At 37.2% G+C, this 22423-nt stretch overlaps 1 protein-coding gene and 1 pseudogene across 1 annotated transcript; both read left to right on the top strand.

Moving 5' to 3' along the window:
- Positions 1–7578: 7578 nt before the first annotated feature.
- On the top strand, positions 7579–9197 carry LOC110768841 (putative pectinesterase 63). Its single transcript, XM_021972700.2, has 4 exons — positions 7579–8082; positions 8220–8432; positions 8682–8923; positions 9032–9197. The coding sequence occupies exons 1-4, from the start codon at positions 7582–7584 to the stop codon at positions 9195–9197; spliced, it is 1122 nt and encodes a 373-aa protein (XP_021828392.1). The 5' UTR covers positions 7579–7581.
- Positions 9198–11635: 2438 nt separating this feature from the next.
- On the top strand, positions 11636–14412 carry LOC110768851 (pectinesterase PPME1-like; annotated as a pseudogene).
- The last annotated feature ends 8011 nt before the right edge of the window (positions 14413–22423 follow it).

The following is a 22423-nucleotide window of genomic DNA, read 5'->3' as shown; positions in this document are numbered from 1 at the left end:
AAAACAAAAAACAAAAAACAATGGTTCTACTACCCATAGACGTGCTGTTGAAGTGAGTCTCCTAATTAATCAAGGAGATTTATTTCCTTGATTAATTAGGGGATTTACTTTCCTATTTTATAGATTTATTTCCTTTGGTTAATTAAGGGATTTACTTTCCTATTTTATATAGTTGTCAAATCATTGTATAATTAGGAGATATTTTCCTAATCCTTTACTAGATCTAATTCCTTGTAAAGCACTCATGTAAACTCTTATATATACCTCCTTATGGAGAAGAATAAAATAAGAACATGAACATATTCAAACCCATATTCATATTTTAGCATGGTATCAGAGCAATCGATCCTCGGTTGTCTCTAAATTCTCATATCAAAATTTCTCCTCCCCTCCTCTTCAAGGGGGGGAGGGGGAGTGAAAAAGGATATGTTTTTTATTCTCATGAAGATTTTGCCTCTTTCTTGACTTCGACATACCCTTCTCTTTATGGGGAGAATAGAATTGAAGAGAAGTTTCTGTGTCCTTTAGCCGTGTTCACAGGGTTTCTGTGTCCTTTAGCCGTGTTCACAGGGTTTCTGTGTTCCTTAGCCGTGTTCACAGGGTTTGTGTCCTTTAGCCGTGTTCACAGGGTTTCTATGTCCTTTAGCCGTGTTCACAGGGTTTCTGTGTCCTTTAACCGAATTCACAGGGTTTCTGTGTTCTTAGCCGTGTTCACAGGGTTTCTGTGTTCTTTAAATTCCTCATATCCTCGTATCATAAATCAAATTCCTTGTTCAGATTTAGATCTTCATACCCACATCCTCATATCCTCTTATCCTGAAACCCTAAACACATCTTTTTTCTCTTATTCTTAAATCCTTCCGCTGCCATGGATATCGTTTCCTAACCCAAATCCGAATCCGAATCCAAATCCGAATCCCAACCTTCCAACCTGAATCCTAATCCAAATCCGAATCTGAATCCCAACCTTCCAACCTGAATCCGAATCCGAATCCGAATCCCAAACTTCCAACCTGAATCCGAATCCAAATCCAATTCATACATCAAATTCCTCAAATCAAACGGTTGGTCACTGTTCGGTTCATTTTTACACATGATTTTTCATGTTATTCACCTATTATTTTGAGTTAGTTCTTGACATTTTATAGCTTTTTACTTCCTTTTTGTGTTTTCTTAGATTTTACCTTGGTTAGAATGAAAATGAACTAAAAATGCATTATTGGTTATAAATTCTGTTTTTGTTCATTTTCGTAGGTCAACTTCTTGGCCTAGGATCAACATGCTCTGGTGCTCGGATGAGGTGAAGATCTTCATGAAACTTGTTCCAATGGATGTTGACTACAACATATCCAAATTTGAGCTCCATTGGACAAGTATTGCCTATCCAACCAATCCAGCATGTTACCACAGCTCTGGAAATCCGAAATTGACCAGCTTTTACCTCCATTGTGTCACCTTGATTCTTCTTGTTACCATAACACTTGGTAACAAGAAATTACCTTAGTAAATGAGAGATATTATCTGAAACAAAGAGCATCTTGGTGAAGACAATAACAAAAGAGCCCATCATGGCAAGGAGACAAGGCTTAAGGCTTTAACAAAAGTAATTGTTTTATATTAAAAGATATTTTGGAAAAGCTGGAAATGAGGAGAGAGGAGTGCAAAGAGCATCAGCCATTGCAATAAGAATCATTCCATAATTTTGCAGAGATTTTGGAGCTGGAGATGAAGCTTGGAGCTAGGGAGCTCAAGGAGGAAGACAAGGGCAACAAAGCAAGAAGTGGAAGAGATTTCCACCATTGAAGACCTTGAGCTCCCATGTTCACAAAATCTGTAACTTCTTTCTAGTTTTGTTTTGAGTTTGTATTTGAAATAAGTATGAGGAACTAAACTCCATAGCTAGGGCTTAGGTTGAAGCCCTAAACATGAATACCTTATTGTTTTGATGCTTTGAGTGTATGAATTTCTAGATGTTGTTGATGAACCCCATTCACTAATTGAATCTTATGATATGTGTTTGCTTAATCACCTTAGGTTGTATGCATGTAGCTAAAGTTGAGAAGTTGTGTAAGATAACCAAGAACATAATTTCTAATTAGCAACAAATGATTGAACTTGTTTAAGTGAGCATCATGTGAATTGGTTTCTTGACAACAATTGATGAATTCCAATTCACCAAATTAATCTATCCTTGTGTGTGTTTTCCTTGATTGATTACCTTTGAAAGCATGCTTCTTGAGGTTGTTGGGATTATGTGTATCTTCATGTTTTCCTAAGCAATAAATGGATGGAGTAAGAACCATCCATGTGAATTGGTTTCTTGAATACCTAATGTAAACACCATGCTATTAGGATTCTTGTGATGTTCATATTCTCTTTGAACTTAATGGGTTTTCCTTGTAATTGAATCAAAGTACTAAGCACACCTAGATTCGATTATAGGGAAGGCACAAGTATTGTAGCACTCGTACTGCACTTTACGTACATTAGAGAGAATCAATGCGTCTTGAGCCACTCGTACTGTTCTTGATTGCGAACATCTTCAACAACACGTTTAGAGTTCATCACTTGAGTATTCATGAACTTGGGTAGAATTGTTTAGGGTGGATTCCGAAACCCTAGTGTTTGTTACATTTTAATTTCACAATTTGATAATTCATCTCTGCCATTCTCATTTAATTTCAAGGTCCATTTACTTTCATGCAATAGAAATAGGTCACTTCAAACAAATCAAACCCCCCCCCCCCCCCAAATGTGTGTGTGAGTTGCGTGTTCGACATGTTATGTGTCTTTGTTTCTGTAATTGTTTTGGACTTTTGGTCCACGTTGTGTTCTTCCATTTTCTGTGTTGAATCCAACCGTATAAAGAACGTGAATTTTGGACGTACGGTTGGAAAGTTATAGGTCAAAAACTGGACAGAGGTCGAAACTGAAAAACAGAGAAACGAATCTGCCCAAAAACGACCGGTCGTTACTGTTCAGGCGACCGGTCTCACATGAATCTGTCCAAAAACGACCGGTCATCACTGTTCACGACCGGGGGCACTGTTCTTCGTGGGATCGACCCCGTACTTACATAATCTATACTTCATTAAATTCGTGCACTTGCGGGTATTTTTAATTGGTTGTTTGCACATTAATTTGTGTCCTTTTAGGAATGCAACAGTCACCAGTGGAAAGCGACCGGCCCCCCCTTAGTTCTTCGAACACGGAGAATCTGCTTCAAAACTACCAGTAGCCAGTGGAAAGCAACTGGTAGTCAGAGAAGCTGTTTCAAACCGACCGGTAGCTCGAAGCAAGCGACCGGTCTCCCGAAGAAAGCGACCGGTCTCCCGAAGAAAACGACCGGTCACCTGAAGCAAACGACCGGACGCCCGAAGAAAACGACCGGTCGCCAAAGACTCTGCCTGAATTGCATGGATTATCGACTTGGGTGCTATGAATTTCTTGACTCACTTACCAAGTTGGGCATTTGTGACGTATATGCACCAACTTGAGGAGGAGTGTTGAAGTGAGTCTCCTAATTAATCAAGGAGATTTATTTCCTTGATTAATTAGGAGATTTACTTTCCTATTTTATAGATTTATTTCCTTTGGTTAATTAAGGGATTTACTTTCCTATTTTATATAGTTGTCAAATCATTGTATAATTAGGAGATATTTTCCTAATCCTTTACTAGATCTAATTCCTTATAAAGCACTCATGTAAACTCTTATATATACCTCATTATGGAGAAGAATAAAATAAGAACCTGAACATATTCAAACCCATATTCATATTTGGGAGCTTCACTAATATACCCAAAATGGGTGCTGAAATTATAAAAAAACCCCATATGGAAAACACTTTATAAACACACCCAAAACCCATTTATTAAATAACAAATTAGTGTTGAAGTTCCAATAAATTACAAGCACTGCCACTAACAAGCCCAATAGAAAAAAAACTCAAAAAGCACCCAAAACAACCCCAGCCCAAACTTATAAAAACGCCCAAAGATTTTACCATCTCCAAAACCATAATTTCGTTCAAAACTAAAAAAAAAACAAAAACGTAACTTCCAGCCTGCGACTTCAATTAACCATCTCTGCCAAACGTCCCTTCAGTCACCGTCTTCATCAAAGTGTCTTCTTCATCTCTCGAAACCGAAACTCCATAACCACCACCAAGCTTGATCTACTTTAAAAAACAAACACCACACACTGTCCTCCACCTACAAAACCAAGACAAAATTTCATAGAACAATTTCAACAAGAAAACACTTCAAAGGTAAGACATTTACAAACCAAACCTACACTGTAATTTTGATTAATTGCTATAGAGTTCCAGTCTAGGGTAATAACAGTATTTTAAATTCGAATCAAGGACAAAATCTTGAAACTATATTGGATTTCACTATTGCACTAACTGCTTACTATCATTATTTTAGTCGCTAGTTTACTGAAATTTCTTATTAATGGTTGTAAAGTTCCAATATAGGGTAATAACATTGCTTGTTTCCTCTGAAATCCTATTTTTGATGTATGTCTACCATTGTAAAGTTCTAGTATAGGGTATTAATACTGCTTGTTTCCTCTGAAATCCTATTTGTAATGCATGTCTACCACTATATAGTTCCAGTATGTGGTAATAACATTGGTAGACGTGCATTAAAAATAGGATTTCATAGCAAACAAGCTGTGTTATTACCCTATACTGGAACTTTACAGTGGTAGACGTGCATTACAAATAGGATTTCATAGCAATCAAGCAGTGTTATTACCCTATACTGGAACTTTACAGTGGTAGACATGCATAAGAAATAGGATTTCATAGCAAACAAGCAGTGTTATTACCCTATACTGGAACTTTACAGTGGTAATTTCATAGCAAACAAGCAGTGTTATTACCCTATACTGGAACTTTACATTGGTAGACATGCATTAGAAATAGGATTTCATAGCAAACAAGCAGTGTACAGTGATAAATAGAAAAAACACGAATATACTCAAATTCAACTGAAAAAGCAGACCTCAATTAATATAAAAACCAAATCGAATATCACAAATTTCTAACCACATCTCAAACAGCAAATCCACAACCAAACAGAATCTGAAATCAATCCAAATTATAAACAAAAAGAAATTAAAATCACAATTTAAAACTCAAATGAATATCTAAGTACAAATTAGAACGAAATCAGAAAATCCAATAAATTACCTCCAATTCAGCAATAACAAAAATAATTATACACTCCATGAACGTAACAGACTTGGCCTAATGACCTCAATGATTTCAAAATAAATCTTCCCCCAATTCTGCTAAGCGTCAAAACCTTAATTAATCCTTTTAATTATGCACATCCTTCTTGGCCATTGAGGATTTAGTTTTAAAATGTTAAAATCTTAATCAATTCCCAAAAGCCAAACGCAAGAAGACAATTGTATTATACATACAATATGATACTCTTGCTAAAATAAATCTTTGAACCCATCTGCTGCTAAGGCTGCAATGCTGTTCATTATACCTACTGGAGAATTTTCACGGTTATCACTATAATAATTGATCTTATAGCGTATGGATCCACCAGACCAGACTACTATTTTGTTGAACTTCAGTCAGCCTCAGCCAGAGAACATAAAGCTGAGTTTAATTTTCAAGCATTTAGATAGCAAGGATTATGCCTATCATAGCATCACTCACATAAGCAGAACGTGACAGCAATGTCTGTATTAGAAGGGTACTAGACATCATGACTGCTAATATGGTACTATCTCTAGTATGATTTTAGAAACACACAAACACTCAAACAGTTCATCAAGAATGTGTTGCGATTCTACAAGCATGTGTGCCTGGATACTAATAAAGAAACTTCAATCTCCTTTTTTATTTCCTCAAAGGAAATAAGTCTACAATAAACACTAGAAAATACTGAAATGAGAAATCATCATAAGAATAAACTGTGAAAATACATACATCAGATGCGTTGATCTCATGGATCAGGACCCGAGTTCACCTCCTGAGTTGTAAAACGACGTTGCCGAGGTCGGCGTATCCAGCTCTTCAAAAAAGAGCTTCTTCAATGGCGACCGTAGAGAGGAAGACGAAGCGGCAGCACCTTTGGCTCTGGAAGTATCGTCGTAGTCGGCATCGGCGAATAGGAGATCCTGGTTGAAAATCGGGAACATTGGACGGATCTAGCCATTTTGGAATATATTGTCGGTGGAAATTGGCGATCCGTCGGGATTGGTGCAGGTGAACGAGAAATCGTCTTCATCTTCGTTCTTCTCGCAATCACCACCGGCGTCGGCGTTCTGAAAGCCTTCGTCTGGCAATTGACACCTCAAATCTACAGAGTAGCCACAGAACTCTGCGAGCTTAACCATTAGCTCTGTTCATATCGAAAAAATGGAAATTAGCACCAAATTGAACGAAGAAACTGAAATCGAGTCAAAATTCAAGTAAATTAAGAAAAAATGAAAAGGAAAATAATGAATTGAAGCAGATGGAACAAACCTGGAAAAGAAATGGAGGCATCGGCGGCGAGAACACGTGTGAGGCCACCGACGTAACGGAGATTGTCGTCAGTCTTGTGTTGGTCCATGGCTCTGAGACTGTTTGGTTTACTTTGAAGGCAGAGAGAGGGAAGAAGGGAGAGAACAGAGGAGAGATGTGGGTTTGAAGGAGGAGAGGGGCTTGAGGCTTCAAACCTCAGGGAGTGGTTTTGTTGAATTTTAATGTTCTCTGCATTCTATAGATTCTAAACGAGATCCGAAACTAATTTAATGCTAAAAAGGGTAATAAAGGTATTTGATCTTATTAATTAAATTAAAAAATATACAATTGTTGATTTTTGGTGTGTTTATATATAATGAATGGTATATGGTATATTTATAGTTTTATGTCTAGGAATGGGTATTTCACTAAATTTCTATTCATATTTTAGCACGTGCATCAAGTCTTGAGAATAGTGACGAAAATACACATTAGGTTAAAAGTGGTGAGCAAAAATGCTCTTATATAATATAATAATATTGTCAACCTATCAACAAGATTAATTGTCAACTCTTTTACTCCCCTTTTTTTCCCCCGCTAAAGGATCTATGTTAGGTTTGAGAGGACTAATTTTTTCTAGAATGATGTGAGCTTTCACTAAATGGGGTGAACTTCGTAAAATTAGAGCTAAATCCCTATTTTTCTCGATATTTCTACTCGTGTGGAGCCCAACCTAGTCTAAGGGTGGTTTCGCTGTTGCGAATGTGTGACTATCCTTAATAATCAAGGGTGTAACTGGGATTTTATATGTGATGGCAAAGTGAACTCTCTTAATAATACCACAATAATTTCCTCTTATGCCTTTCCAAATTAAGCTGTAGAGCTAGTTACAGCTAGTGCTTTTTTGTTATTCAGCTAATACAAAATGCCTGACTGAAATCTCAATGAACATAAGCCCCTAATTAGAAACCAAAATGTGCGAGAAGCTCTCCAAAACCCACCAATATAGGATTAATCCCACTCAATATGCACTGTGCCTTAACCAGCTTTTGCATAGTGGACTATAAAATCAAAGCCTTATATCTAAACACCAAAGAATTCAAAAAATGGCCCCAAAAAACACATGCATGTGCGTCCATGCAGCTCTAACCACTACATTAATTCTCCTCACCGCCACCGTAGCCATGGCAGATTATAATACACAGGTACCAGCCGACCACTCCCAAGTCAACACGGGGTTCAATAACAACGTGAAGCCATACACAGCACGGCATGGCACACTTGACCCTGCCCTTGCAACGGCTGAGGCAGGTCAAAAGGTCATCAAGGTCAAGAAAGACGGAAGTGGACAATTCAAGACCATCACTGACGCCGTTAATAGCATTCCGGCTGGCAATACCAAACGTGTTATTGTGTACATTGGAGGCGGAGTGTACAATGAGAAAATCATAATTCCACGGAATAAACCATTTGTTACATTTTATGGCTCTCCAACAAATATGCCAACTTTGACCTTTGCTGGCACAGCCAAAAAGTATGGAACTGTGGACAGTGCCACAGTGATTGCCGAATCCGACTACTTCGTGGCAGCTAACCTTATTATTAAGGTATGTAAATGTCTCACGTTTGTTAGAAATGTTTCATGACACGTGATATTATCATCACACACAATAATTTTTTTTATTAACTTTCTTTTAATATTTTTATTTCCTTATAATTTACATTGATTTGTGGTTGTGTGAAGAACTCTTCGCCAAGGCCAGATGGAAAAGGAGTGGGAGAACAGGCATTGGCATTGAGGGTGTCGGGTAACAAGTCAGCCTTGTTCAATTGCAGGTTGATTGGTTTCCAAGACACACTTTGTGATGACAGGGGCAAAGGCAATCATTTTTTCAAGGACTGCTTTATTGAAGGCACCGTGGATTTCATATTTGGAAGTGGAAAGTCTCTCTATTTGGTAATGCCACCCAAACTCTCCCTATAATTCCTAAATAAAAGGAAAACTTGTAAAGGAGCTTTTGTTAACTATGCCTACATGTTTTACAAATCAAATCGCTATATGCAAGTATCTTCTTATAATAGTGAATTTCACGTACATGTTGTGTGAGAAACACTATGTATACGACTAACTCTTCACTATAACTCAGCTGTTTGTTGTCTACGTATTATGTCATGGTTTTGATGGTTAGTTAATTAATGGGTGCAGAACTCTGAGTTACATGTGCTGGGGAATAATGAAATGACAGTGATAACAGCACAAGCAAGGGACTTAGCTTCAGAGGATACTGGATACTCATTTGTCCACTGCAACATAACTGGGACTGGAAATGGCACGTATTTGGGCAGAGCTTGGAGGACCAGTCCCAGGGTGGTCTTTGCCTACACCAGCATGTCCGAGGTCATCACCCCAGTCGGCTGGAACAACAAGAACCGTCCCGAACGTGACAGGTAAGCAAATTAAAACACACTAATTAATTAAGCATTCTCATATGATTGAATGGTTTTGAGAGTTAATTAATAGTTTCAATATTTTTTTGTATTTGTTGTTATATTCAGCACCGTGTTCTATGGAGAATACAAGTGTTCGGGTCCAGGTTCAAGTATGGTTGGGAGAGTAAAATACACCAAACAGCTGACTGGGGAACAAATCAAACCTTTCCTCAGCCTTGGCTATATTCAAGGTTCCAAATGGCTGCTTCCTCCTCCAAATCCAGAAGTGTAGATATATGTATATGTTTATAGATTGAGCGAAACACACGCACGCCTAATGCAAAATGTACATGAGCTAGCTATATAGCAATGTATAAAATCAATAAGCATTTCTAAAGATCTTTCGCTATACAATTTGAGCTAGCTACATTTGTCTATTTGATTGGTACAAAAGACACATTAACAAAATAAAAAATGGACCGCATTTTAATTTTCACAGAAGAAATTAGTCATGCATTTTTCAAAGTGTGTATCTATCTCCCTTAAAACTTCAGAGTTATCTACACTCCCTGAAGTTAATTTCAATGTTTTCACAAAACCCCCTGAGGTTTCTAAAATTACATGAACATCCCTTAGGTCTTAAATTGTTTTCACAAAATCCATTTCTATTGATTTTTCGTCCAAAAATTGATGATTTTATATACAAAATTTCTTCAAATGACAAAGTTAGCCTTTAAGATTAGATTGCACATACATTTTTTAGGTTAATTTTATTATTTGCAAAAGTTTTTATGTATGAAATCATCAAATTTTTGGATGTAGAATCAATGAAAAGGGGTTTTGTGAAAACAAATTGAAACCTCAGGGGGTGTTCGTGTAATTTTTAAAACCTCATGAAAACATTGAAAACCTCATGAAAACATTGAAAACCTCAAGGGGTGTTGGTGTAAATAACTCAAAAACTTCACCTCTTTCAAATTTTTGCAAAAGAAAAAACATATCAAGTATCAGTTCCGGTTTTAGACAAATCCAACCCCTATGTAGTATAAAACTACGTTATGAATCAAATATAAAACTACGTGACTCGCATTTTTTAAAATGGTCTGCTTGAACAGGGCCTAGGGTATGTGTCTGTAGTCTTCGAATTGTAAGGGTGGACTTGAATTGTATAAGAGGACCCTACAAATTTAGGGTGAATTTGAAATTGCAAGGAACAGCAACCTCATATTAATGAGAAGTAGAAATCAAAATGTGCGAGAGAAGCTCTCACATATTTTGGAGTGAATCCCTATAATCATGCATTGTGGTTTATTCACTCATACATCATGGACTATATAACCAAACCCTCTCGCTCATAAGTACCCAAACAAACACATACCAAAACAAAACAGGATTTGGTTTAGGAAACTTTAAGTGTTTGGTAATTTTGTGCTTTAGTTGCTTTCCCATTTGGATTTGGTTTGTTTTTCCTTTGTTAACTAGATTTTCCTTATGCTTCCTGGTTGAATCAGGATTTCCGGCTCATAGTACTACCTATATATATATATTATGCCTAGCTTACTTTAGATTAGGAAATTTGGCTTACCCCCTCTAAATTGAATTTTTCCTAACTACAATTCATCACTTTTTGTTCCTATTAATAAAACCCATTTTTTTTTTATAAGTAAATACCCATGACTAGGATCCACCTCATCATGTTACCTTATCAAGCTCAAAATCTGATTTTTTGTAATTTTCAGATTCCCAAAATACCCCTACATATTTGCAATTGTTGTTTTCTCCATTGATTATGTTGAATATACTTTGAACTTATTTGTTGCAATTCAATGTCATAGTGTGTTTTTAGATAGGAAAATGGTGTTTTAAATTGGCTTAAATTTAGGAATTTTTAGGGCAAGTTTTTCTTTAAAAAAAAAAAAATATTCAGTATCTAAAAAAGTCATGGTTTAGGGCCTATTGAATGTTTGAAGAAACATTTACTATACCTATGAAGTTTTAGCATAAAATAATGTACCTATTATTTGTACCTATTTTTTCCACCCTTTTTTAATGAATAATATACCTATTTTTCGTACCTATAAATAGCACACCTATTTTTTTAAATAAAGAATGTACCTATTTTTAATTTATGAAAAATGTGCAGAAATTTCAATTACACAACATACTTATTTTCTGACAAAAAAAAAATATTTGTAAATAATATACCTATTTTTAATTCATAAAAACATTTACATAAATTTCAATTACAAAGTGACAGATCCTTTTTTTTTTTTCTTTTTTTTTTAAAAATAAAGTACCTATATTATATACATATTTATAGTTTTTTTATAGGTATATTATTTATTGGATATGTAATTTAGGGATTTTTTGTTTGTTTGAAATTTTAGGGATTGGCGATGTGTAGAGGGAATGCCAACCAAAATAAATGGGGTGATTCATATGCTATTAATAGGGAGTATTAATTATAATTAAGGTAGTTAATGACATGTTTGAAAAGAAATTATAAATAAAATATGAAGCTAGGTGGTATATAATGTAATTTAGTTAATCTATCTTACATAGCAACTTATTTTAAATTTGGGTTTTCAGTAAAGATTTAAAAGTAGGTGGGTATATGACTAGGATATAGTAGTAGTAAGGGTATATATTGGAAGAACTCTGATTAGATTTGTGTGTGATTCCACTGAAACTTTGAGGCAGCCTTCGCGATAACAGATTGCTGGAAAAATGATGCATGCAGCTGGGTTTATAATTATAACAATTCTCCTCGCTGCTAGTACCACCGTGGTTGCCGACGATTTGACACCAATACCTGTCGATGGTTCCCAAGTCAGCAGCTGGTTCGATAACAACGTGTAGCCGTTAACAGAACGCAAGGGCACGCTTGATGCCACCATTGTGACGGCTGAGGATGGGCCAAAACTCATCAAGGTCATGAAAGATGGAAGTGGAAACTTCAAAACCCTCACGGAAGCCATTAACAGCATCCCTGAGAGGAACACCAAGCGTGTGGTTGTGTACATTGGAGGTGGAGTGTACAACGAGAAAATCAAAATTCCACAAAATAAACCATTTGTGACGTTTGATGGCACGGCTCAGAAGTATGGGATTGTCTATAGTGGCACATTGATTGTGGAATCTGACTATTTTAGGGCTGCTAACATTATCGTCACGGTATGTAATTATGAATTAAATAATTTGTTAATTAGACTTAGATCATTATTATATTCTAATGATGATGATTAATTACAGTAATGTATGTATCATGGTCTCATGGATTGGTTTCAATTAATTTTGCAGAATTCAGCGTCGGAGCCAGATGGGATAAGGCCGGATGCACAGGCAATTGCATTGCAGATCTCCGGGGACAAGGCATCCTTCTACAATTGCAAATTTTTTGGATTTCAGGACACTCTTTATTATTACAAGGGGTTGCATTTCTTCAAGGACTGCTACATTCAAGGCACCGTAGATTTCATCTTCGGAAAAGGAAAATCTCTCTACTTGGTATGTATAATCATGCCTCCCAGTACCATACAATAATTTCTCCGAGTTCAAATCATTTGTTTGCTTACGTTAACTTTATGTGTTGTAGTGTTTATTATTATTATTTTTTTAATGTTGTTCTAATTAAATTTTCATTTATTAACTTAAGTTGTGACACTAAATGATATGATATTGTGAAACCCTGTATTTTTAAATATATTTATATCTTAATTATATATATATATATATTATATTTTGGGAAATTAAATATTTTGTTACATAGTTAGTTCATAACATAGATAGTTAAATCTATATTGTTTTATGTATTTTTTTAATAAATATTTATATCTTATTTTATTACATATATTATTCTACTATATATACCTTGTTCTATTATATACATGTATATGTTTTAAAATAGCTCTTGTTATTACGTGTCAAAGTAGAAACCTATTAAGTAGTAAGGCTAGCCAACTCACCAAGAAGATAAGAATAGGATTAGAGGAATTGGAAGAGATAAAGACATTCTTCCTTATCTGTTTTACATATTACTTGGTTAGGAAGTATAAATCAACCGCCATCAACCCATCCAATAGGAAGTGTTTTATTGCCGACTTTATTCTAGTATAAATAGGAAGCTTACAAGTTATTTACTACTACTTCCAAAGATAACAAACTTGCAACGTGAGAGAGAGAGAGAGAGAGAGAGAGAGAGAGAGAGTGGTTTGAGTGGTAATATATGAAGATAGGTAGATAGGTTGTCTTGCCAATTTATTTAAAGGTTTCTCATTAGCGAGGTGAGTGGTTTATGTAATGTGTTCTAAAAGTTCTTATTTTGTGATAAAATATGAAAACCATGAATTATCGTGGATTTATTCTATTTACAAATATCTCTCTATTTCAAGTCAAGCATGTCTAATTTGGTGCAATCTTTCACACTATATATATATATATATATTGATTGGAATATGAAGTATGTATTATTCATGGAACATGAGAACTTCAATGTTGGAATATCCGAGGGATAGATGTACCACACGGGGACATAGGGCAGTGAAGCCAATATAGGGATCACGTGGTTGGTTACATGCTATGAAGGATAACCGAGATATGAAGGGATGATGTGATATGATCTGGATTGGTGTATCTTTTCATTATATTTTCTAGAGTGTGTAAAACGGCATTGCTTGACTGGCATATTACATAATCTACTCACTGAGCGGTGGTTGCTCATCCCTCACCATGTTTAATTTTTCAGATGAATTAGTGGGCAAGACAAGGACTAAACCAGTTCAGGCTAAATTAGATGAGAGTGATAAAGCTTTATTTATTTATTGTAAAGTTGTAAGATTTTTGGGAACTATTTTTATAACATAAGTTTATTTTAAACTTTTCTTTGTATTTCTTTGTATTTTATTTTATTTTACTCACACACCGGGCGCGGGGTTTCCACCTACCCCCGGGTCCGGGGCGTGACAGATATATTTTGATGTAGAACACTGAGATACATGTCCAAAACGGAATATGATTGTAATAACGGCACAACAAAGAGAGAGTGCTTCGGAGGATAATGGATTTTCATTTGTGCACTGCAAAATAACTGACAATACATATGTGAGGGTACATACTTGGGCAGGGCTTGGGGGAGCAGCCCCACCGTGGTGTTTGCCTACACCGACATGGCCAACGTTGTCCTGAATGATGGAGCGACTTCGGCCACCCTGAACGTTCCAAGTAAGTAAGCAATTTCATTATAAGTTTTTTTCTTCTAAAATGTTCTATTATTCTTGGATCCATGTGTTTTTATTTACATATATATATGTGGTAATTTTTGCAACCATATGTTCTATGGAGAGTTTCAAAATTCGGGTCCAGGGTCAAACATAAGCGGGAAAGCATGCTACACCAAAAAGTTAAGCGATGCAGAAGCCAAATCTTTCATCAACCTTGGCTATATTCAGGGTTCCAAATGGCTTCTTCCTCATCCAAATATAGGATCCAAACTATATAGTATTGTTTAAGGGAAGCTGTGTTAGCTGTCTTCTTTGTTATTATCAATAGATTAGGCGTGATTCAATGTCACGCCCCGGACCCGGGGGTAGTGTTGCATTCCTAAGAGGACACAAATTAATGTGCAAACAACCAATTAAAAATACCCGCAAGTGCACGAATCTAATGAAGTATAGATTATGTAAGTACGGGGTCGATCCCACGAAGAACTTGTCGGCTCCCTATAAGTTCTAATTTGAGTACGTAAAGAACACTTAATTGACACACCACAAATGCAAAATGGAAACTAAAAATGAGTAAAGAAGTGTAAAAGAAATGAAACAACACAAGAAAACTAAACAAAAACACAAACAGCATTTTCTATCACCCTTTTATCACCCATTTATCACCTATGAACAGTGCTAAAGCGACCGGTCGTCAGGTAAAAGCGACCGGTCGTCAGGTAAAAGCGACCGGTCGTCAGGTAAAAGCGACCGGTCGTTTTTGGGCAGATTCGTTTTCTCTGTTTTTCAGTTTCGACCTCTATCCAGTGTTTTGCCTATAACTTTCCAACCGTACGTCCAAAATTCACGTTCTTTATACGGTTGGATTCAGCACAGAAAATGGAAGAACACAACGCGGACCAAAAGTCCAAAATAATTACAGAAAGAAATAAAATTCAATAACAAAGACACGTAATGTGTCAAACACGCAACTCACACACACATTGGGGGGGGGGGGGGGTTTTGATTTGGTTCAAGTGATCTATTTCTATTGCATGTAAGTAAATGGACTTCGAATTTAAATGAGAATGGAAGAGATGAATTATCAAGATGTGAAATCAAAATGTAACAAACACTAGGGTTTCGGAATCCACCCTAAACAATTCTATCCAAGTTCATGAATACTCAAGTGATGAACTCTAAACGTGTTGATGAAGATGTTCGCAATCAAGACCATGGGTCGTGGCTCAAGACGCATTGATTCTCTCTAATATACGTAAAGTGCATGGTTCGTGCTACAATACTTGTGCCCTCCTCATAACCGAACCTAGGTATGGTTCGTACTTCGATTCAATTACAAGGAGAACCCATTAAGTTCAAAGAGAATATGAACATCACAAGAATCCTAATAGCATGATGTTTACATTAGGTATTCAAGAAACCAATTCACATGGATGATTCTTACTTCATCCATTTATTGCTTAGGATAACATGAGGATACACATAATCCCAACAATCTCAAGAAGCATGCTTTCAAAGGTGATCAATCAAAGAAGAACATACATCAAGGATAGATTAATTTGGTGAATTGGAATTCATCAACAATATCTAGAAATTCATACACTCAAGCATCAAAACAATAAGGTATTCATGTTTAGGGCTTCAACCTAAGCCCTAGCTATGGAGTTTAGTTCCTCATAATCATTTCAAACACAAATTCGAAATAAAACTAGAAAGAAGTTACAGCTTTTGTGAAGGTGGAAGCTCAAGGTCTTCAATGGTGGAAATCTCTTCCACTTCTTGCTTGGATGACTTTGTCTTCCTCCTCTAGCTCTCTAGCTCCCAGCTTTTAGAAAGTCTCTGCAAATTGTAATAAAAACTGAATGAATGATCCCTTGCCTAGCTGCTGCCCCAAAGTCAATTGATTCCTCTCTATGCTCCTCTCTCTCCTCCTTTTCATCATGGCACACTTTTGCCTTTGTTTTCTTGTCTCCTCTCATGATGAAGTTTTGTCCTCACAAATATACTCTCAGAAAATTCCACTTAACTAAAGTAAAATATTGTTACGAAAGGCATGGTAACAAGTAGAAGTAAGATCACACTAAGTGGAGGTGAAAACTGGCCAACTCGGATTTCCAGAGCTGTGGTAACATGCTGGATTGGTTGGATAGGCAATACTTATCCAATGGAGCTCAAATTTGGATATGTTGTAGTCAACATCCATTGGAACAAGTCTTATGAAGATCATCACCTCATCCAAGGACCGGAACATGCTGATCCAAGGCCACGAAGTTGACCTACGAAAATGAACAAAAACAGAATTTATATCAAATAATGCACTTTTAGCTCATTTTCATACAAACCAAAGTAAAACCTATTAAAACACAAAAAAGGAGTAAAAAGCTATAAAATGTCAAGAACTAACTCAAAATAGTGGGTGAATAACATGAAAAATCATGTGTAAAAATGAACCGAACAAACTTCCAAAACTTATCTTTTGCTAGTCCTCGAGCAAAACAGAAATTAAAACAAGACTCGAAACAAAACTTTCCGAACACTTTCCAAAGAGAGAGTGACTTATGCAACTGACTCAAAAGTTTTCACAAGAAAAAACTCAGTTTAGACATCATTCACAAGGCAGCAAAGTTCAGAACACAACATGCTCAAGTGTAGTAGTGTGATGGCCAAATTGAACTCATTCTCCAATTTCAGTTTTCACACAACTTCAAAAATCATACCAAGCACAAATGTAACTTCAAATCTCACCAAAGTTGTCCTCTCACAAATGAATCACTCGGAAGAGGGTTACAATGCATCACTCAATAGTAAATATGAGAATAGAGTTAAACCATACGGGACTTAACTCAAAATTAGCAAGATGAAAAACATGCATGAATATGATCTCAAGAAGGATGCTAAACACTTAAAAGCTGAAAAAAGTGTGCAAATAAACCACATGACATTTAGGATCAATTTAGGTCTTTATTATAGGTTGTAATGGGGCTAAGGGTGTAAGGTGAGTAAGAAATGAAGGATATGGATACAACAAAGTCCAAGGAACTCACAATGTAAGAGCATATAATCGTTGACTAAAAGACTTTGAAACATCACGCTTGAGATTTTCACTTTTTTTTTTTTTTTTTGGTGATCAAATAGACCACAAAGCCTTATACCTCCACTAATTACGATTCACACTCCTTCCTTCCATTCGAACAACCAAGAAACATGGAATTGAATTTGAGACCATTGCCACTTAACCACGACTTTTCTCTTTTCTTTCACCCTTTGAGTGAGGTACTCATTTTTATTTTTATTTTTTCTCTTTTTTTTTTTCGAAATGTAATAACAAACTTCCCAAACTTAGCATGAAAAACACATCTAAATTAAAGCTCACGAGTTCCTTAGAAAGGTCAATTCTTGTTTTTCAGGCTAAGGCTAGAAGTAATAATTGGTTACTTGAAAGAAAAGGCATACATATAGGCTCAAGGTGGTTAACAATGGAAAAATCATGCTTAAGCATGCATAGGGTTAGCTTGAAAGGCACAAACGGTCCAAAGAGGGCCTTAATATCATTTCTCAAATGTCATGTAATGAAATTGCACAAGAATGAGTAACTTTTAAGTGCTCAACCAAATCAATGAATAATGAGATCAAACAACAACTCAGATGACAAGAAAAGTGGAATATGTGTATAACACTCATGAATTGAAGCACAAGGCTCAAAGCTCACATTATATGGTTATACAAGTCTAATTCATGCTTGATACAATTCTTTGGATCATGCAAGTCCCTCAACTAGAGAATTATGAAACAAATGGCAAGTGCGTAGAGGGTTTCAAACATATCATGCTAGAACGATGCCATTTAGTGAATAACAAATTATTATTATTTTTTTAAAGCATTTTCAATCAAGTCATTTAAACATTCATCACAATCTCATCATATATGTCCGGAAAGTGACTTAAGAACAAAAAAGACTCAAAACAGAAAAGAAAACAAAATAAAAGAAAGTAAGAATTTAAGTGAAACGAAAAAGACTTGCTATCCCTTCCCAAACTTAGAAACAAACATTGTCCTCAATGTTAAAGAATTCAGGCACCAACAACGTTATAACAAGAATTAAAGGGAATAAAGCAAGTAAATACAAGAACAAACACGAAAAACAACTACAACACGGTTGCAAAAACAAAAACAAAAACGAAACCAAACAGAAACAAATAAAACAGTAAGCCCTAACAACAGTCTTACACATGCAGAAATCCAACCCAAAGAAACGCACAAACCAAAAGAAAGCCCAACCCAAACGAAAGCCCAAAAGCGAAGAAAGTAAATAAAACAAGGAAACCAAGTCAGAAGCACAAAGAGCGAGGACTCAGTAAAATAGAAAAAGTGGGCCCTGAAGTCTCGGCACCTGTGAGTCACGGGATACAAAGTGAGAGACGTGTCGACAAGCAGAGGTCTCTCTCACGGTCCCAAGCCAGAATTATTGGCTTCATAGGAAGGTGTGACGACTTTCGTTTCTCAAAAGTGCTGAAAGGCGGAACTGTAATTAAAGGGGTTGGGGACCAGGTGAGGTGACCTAAGGGGATAGGCCGTAAGGGCCGCGCAAAACGCAGAAGCGCAGTGTCTAGGGTTACAAAGAAACTAACTCTATAAAAGAAGAAGAGAAAGAGTTGGGAAAAAACACACAAACGCAGAAACACACAACAGAGAAAAGAAAGAACAAAAGAAAAGAAAGTTCAAATGGCTTCTTCCTACCCATTCTCGCTGGATCTCAACCTAGCTCCACCGACTCAGACTCGGGGCCAAGCAGTGGCACCAGTGTGGATGCCCTACTTTGCCTCTGCACGGGGGCACGTGACAGTGAATGACTCGATACTGCTGGACAACGATGTTGCCCTTGGAGTTGCTAGAAATCTAGTGACTCCCAAGGATATACGGGTGCTGGGATCAAGGGATGACAACAGGGTCGTGAGCGATGCTCTGGCACTAAGCGTGCAAAGCACCGCAACAGTCGCAAGTGTGGGTCATCGCCTACTTGCGAAGTCCCATGAGGTGGAGGTGCTAAGAGGTCAGTTGGCGGCGGAGCGAAGTATGGTGGAAGAGTGCCAGAGTATTATTAAAAGTTTAAAAACAGAAAGGGCAAGGATACTAGAGGTGAATCGACACCAGCTGGAGGCGTTGCGGGAAGAGAACAAAAATCTCTCAAAGATGGTAAGTGTTTACGCCCATGACATGAGAAAGCAGCTGGAGGACATAGACCGACCGGGAAAACGCAAGAAAACAGACCGCGAGAGTGGTTACGCTCAAGCTAAGAATGCAATCTTTGGGAGCTCGAGTGATGAGCCCCAAGAGGCTGTGCGTGAAGCCCCGGAAGTGGATAGCCAAAGGGCTAAACTCAAGGGTCCTATGGTCGAGACACCGAGCACTGGAAAAAAATGATTCTAGTGTATTATTGGTGTGCCTGTTTGTCTTTGCCTTTCGGTGAATTTTTTTTTTTTTTTTTTTTTTCAATTTCTCGTTTTCGGAAATAAAAGAAAAGAAAGTTGCAAAAGACAAAGAAGAAAAACAAAACGCACTTCCCAAACTTGAATAAAGGGAATGCGACAAACTAAAAAGAAACAAAGCACACTTCCCCAACGGAAATAAAACAAAGACGACAAACTAAAAAGAAATCAAAACACAATGCACCAGAAAACAGGGAGGGAAAGAAAGTAAAGTGAAAGCAGAAATGCTTCCCTGTTTAACTTGACTCATCCGCAAATTGCTCCGGAAATACAAAGTGGTGTCGGCTCCCCTATGAGAATAAGTCTATTTAAACCACTTCTCGGTTGAAAGAAGGAGCATCCTGCATTTCAACCTGCAAACTCAAGAAAAACCATCAAAAAGCCCAGACAGAAAAATCAATGGCATCCCCAGATATGCTTGTTGATGACCTTAACCTTGAGTTGTCGCTTGCACCACCAAATGCCCAGATACGGGCTCCTCCAAACCATATCTTCCCAAACTCCTCATACCACCATGGCTCGGCCTCAAACTTCTCTGAGGTGGTGCCGCGTAGGGCAGTAATGCCGGAGGGCATGACTGTCAGCAGACTTACAGTTGCAGATCATCTGCATGTGGCGCAGAGGTCTGACCAGATGGCAGTGGACGAGTCCCACAACCTAACCGTGCTCAACGCGGTCTCGGCCACAAATTTGGGCATGCGCCTACTGGCGAGAACACGAGAGTGCGGGGCACTGAGTGAGGAAGTGGCGGCCCTGAAAGCTCTGGTGGCGGACCTGCAGAAGCGGCTCTACAGCGCCAACCAGCATGTAGAGATGCTGCAGAAAAGGAACGAAGATCATGTAGAGCTGCTGCAGATTCTACAAGCAAGAACAGACAGAGGCAATTAGCAGAAGCCTCTGGGGGCGCATAATGCAACAATGAACATGTGATTAGGAATTTACTGTACGCATTTTCACTAGTATGTATGTAATCACATGTTATGAAATAGAAGAAGCATTCACGCCCAATTCTGATTGTGCATTAATGAATTGAAAACACTTCCCAAACTTATAATATGCCACAATTATACCCAAAAAAATTAACCACAATTATGCACAAATATGCCACAATTCAAAAGAAAAACAAGTTAGAAACAAGAAAAAAAATAATAAGAAAAACAATTAGAGTTAGAAAATCAAAGAGGAAGAACAAGAAAAAACGAAACGAAACTTTACCTTGGACGGCTTGGAACCCTAACTGCAAATCTCTCAAGAATTGATGAAATACTTGAGGGAAAAATGTGAGAAGAGACAAGAGGGAAAAGAAGAAAAACAGAGGCGGTTGTAGAAAAATAAAATAAAATAAAAAAAACGCAACGAGCGACCGGTCGCAAGTGCAAAGCGACCGGTCGTTCTGAAACAGATTCAAAATAAGAGAATTGCGCGAAAAGCGACCGGTCGTTTCTTCACAGATTCAATTTTTTTTTTTTTAAAACACCAAATGAGCGACCGGTCGCAAGGCAAAAGCGAACGGTCGTTTTTATACAGAATCAAATCTTCAGCAATTCGCGCAGAGCGACCGGTCGCGATGGAAGAACGACCGGTCGTTTTTTTTTATTTTTAATTTTTTTAATTTTTAATTTTTTTTTTTTTTAGGGACTTACCTTCCCAACTCAGTGTTGCATCCCAGCAGGTACATCAATGAAGTGGAGCACTTCATCGTCTTGTGTTGGTCTTCAGGAGCGATGGCAATTTGGTTGTATCCTGAATAGCCATCCAAGAAGCAGTAGTAACTGTGACCTGCAAGACGTTCAAGCATTTGGTCAATAAATGGTAATGGAAAATGATCTTTTCGGGTGGCGGTATTTAATTTTCTATAATCAATACAAACACGCCATCCCGTTTTGACACGAGAAGGAATAAGTTCATTTTCCTCATTTCTTACAACAGTTATTCCTGACTTTTTAGGAACCACTTGGACCGGGCTTACCCACTTGCTATCGGAAATAGGATAAATTATACCCACATCCAATAGCTTCAGAATTTCTTTTCGGACTACCTCTGTCATGATTGGGTTTAACCTGCGTTGAGCATCCTTTGTGGGTTTGGAATCAATTTCCAATAAAATTCTATGCATGCATCTTGTTGGGCTTATGCCCTTGATGTCCGCAATACTCCAACCAATTGCTCTCTTGTGTTCTCTTAACACTTGCATCAACTTCTGTTCATTTTCCACATTGAGATTGCTAGCAATAATCACGGGCAATGTCTCTGTTTTACCTAAATAAACATACTTCAAGTGGGATGGCAATGGTTTGAGCTCTAACTCGGGTGCCCTGTCAAGAGAAGGAACAAGCTTTTCAGTATTGACTGGCAAAGGTATAAAATTTGGAGTGTACTTACGTGGTATGGCTGGACATGCATCAAGGAATTTCACAGCCTCAAGTAACTCATTATCAACAATTTCAGCAACTTGAGGATTTTGTGTCAACACCTTTTCTAATGAATCTGTACCATGAGTACTATTAAATGTATTTTGCACAATATGACACAATGTATCAATAAGAAAACATTCATGTTCATCATTGGGGAGTTTGAAGGCATCATATACTTTGAACTTTATTGTTTCCCCTTGAACTGTCATTGTCAATGTTCCTTGTCGAACATTGATCACAGTATCTGCAGTGGCCATGAAAGGGCGGCCAAGAATCAATGGAAGATCCGCACCCGGAATAGGAGCTTCTTCCATTTCTAGCACCAAAAAGTCAGCTGGTAAAATGAGATCATTTACTTTCACAAGTACATCTTCCAAAATTCCTCTTGGATATCTCACT

The sequence above is a fragment of the Prunus avium genome, chromosome 2 (genome assembly GCF_965620075.1).
Source record: "Prunus avium chromosome 2, drPruAviu1.hap1.1, whole genome shotgun sequence".
NCBI classification, from domain to species: Eukaryota; Viridiplantae; Streptophyta; class Magnoliopsida; order Rosales; family Rosaceae; genus Prunus; species Prunus avium.
The sequence above is the reverse complement of the archived record's forward strand: the minus strand, read 5'-3'. Positions and strand labels throughout refer to the sequence as shown.

What these genes read in the sequence shown, in the direction of transcription:
- LOC110768841 (XM_021972700.2), top strand. Translation starts at nt 7,582, where the DNA reads ATGGCCCCAAAAAACACATGCATGTGCGTCCATGCAGCTCTAACCACT. An exon ending in CAGCTAACCTTATTATTAAG is followed by an intron (nt 8,083 to 8,219) that starts GTATGTAAATGT and finishes GGTTGTGTGAAG; the next exon opens with AACTCTTCGCCAAGGCCAGA. An exon ending in AACCGTCCCGAACGTGACAG is followed by an intron (nt 8,924 to 9,031) that starts GTAAGCAAATTA and finishes TGTTATATTCAG; the next exon opens with CACCGTGTTCTATGGAGAAT.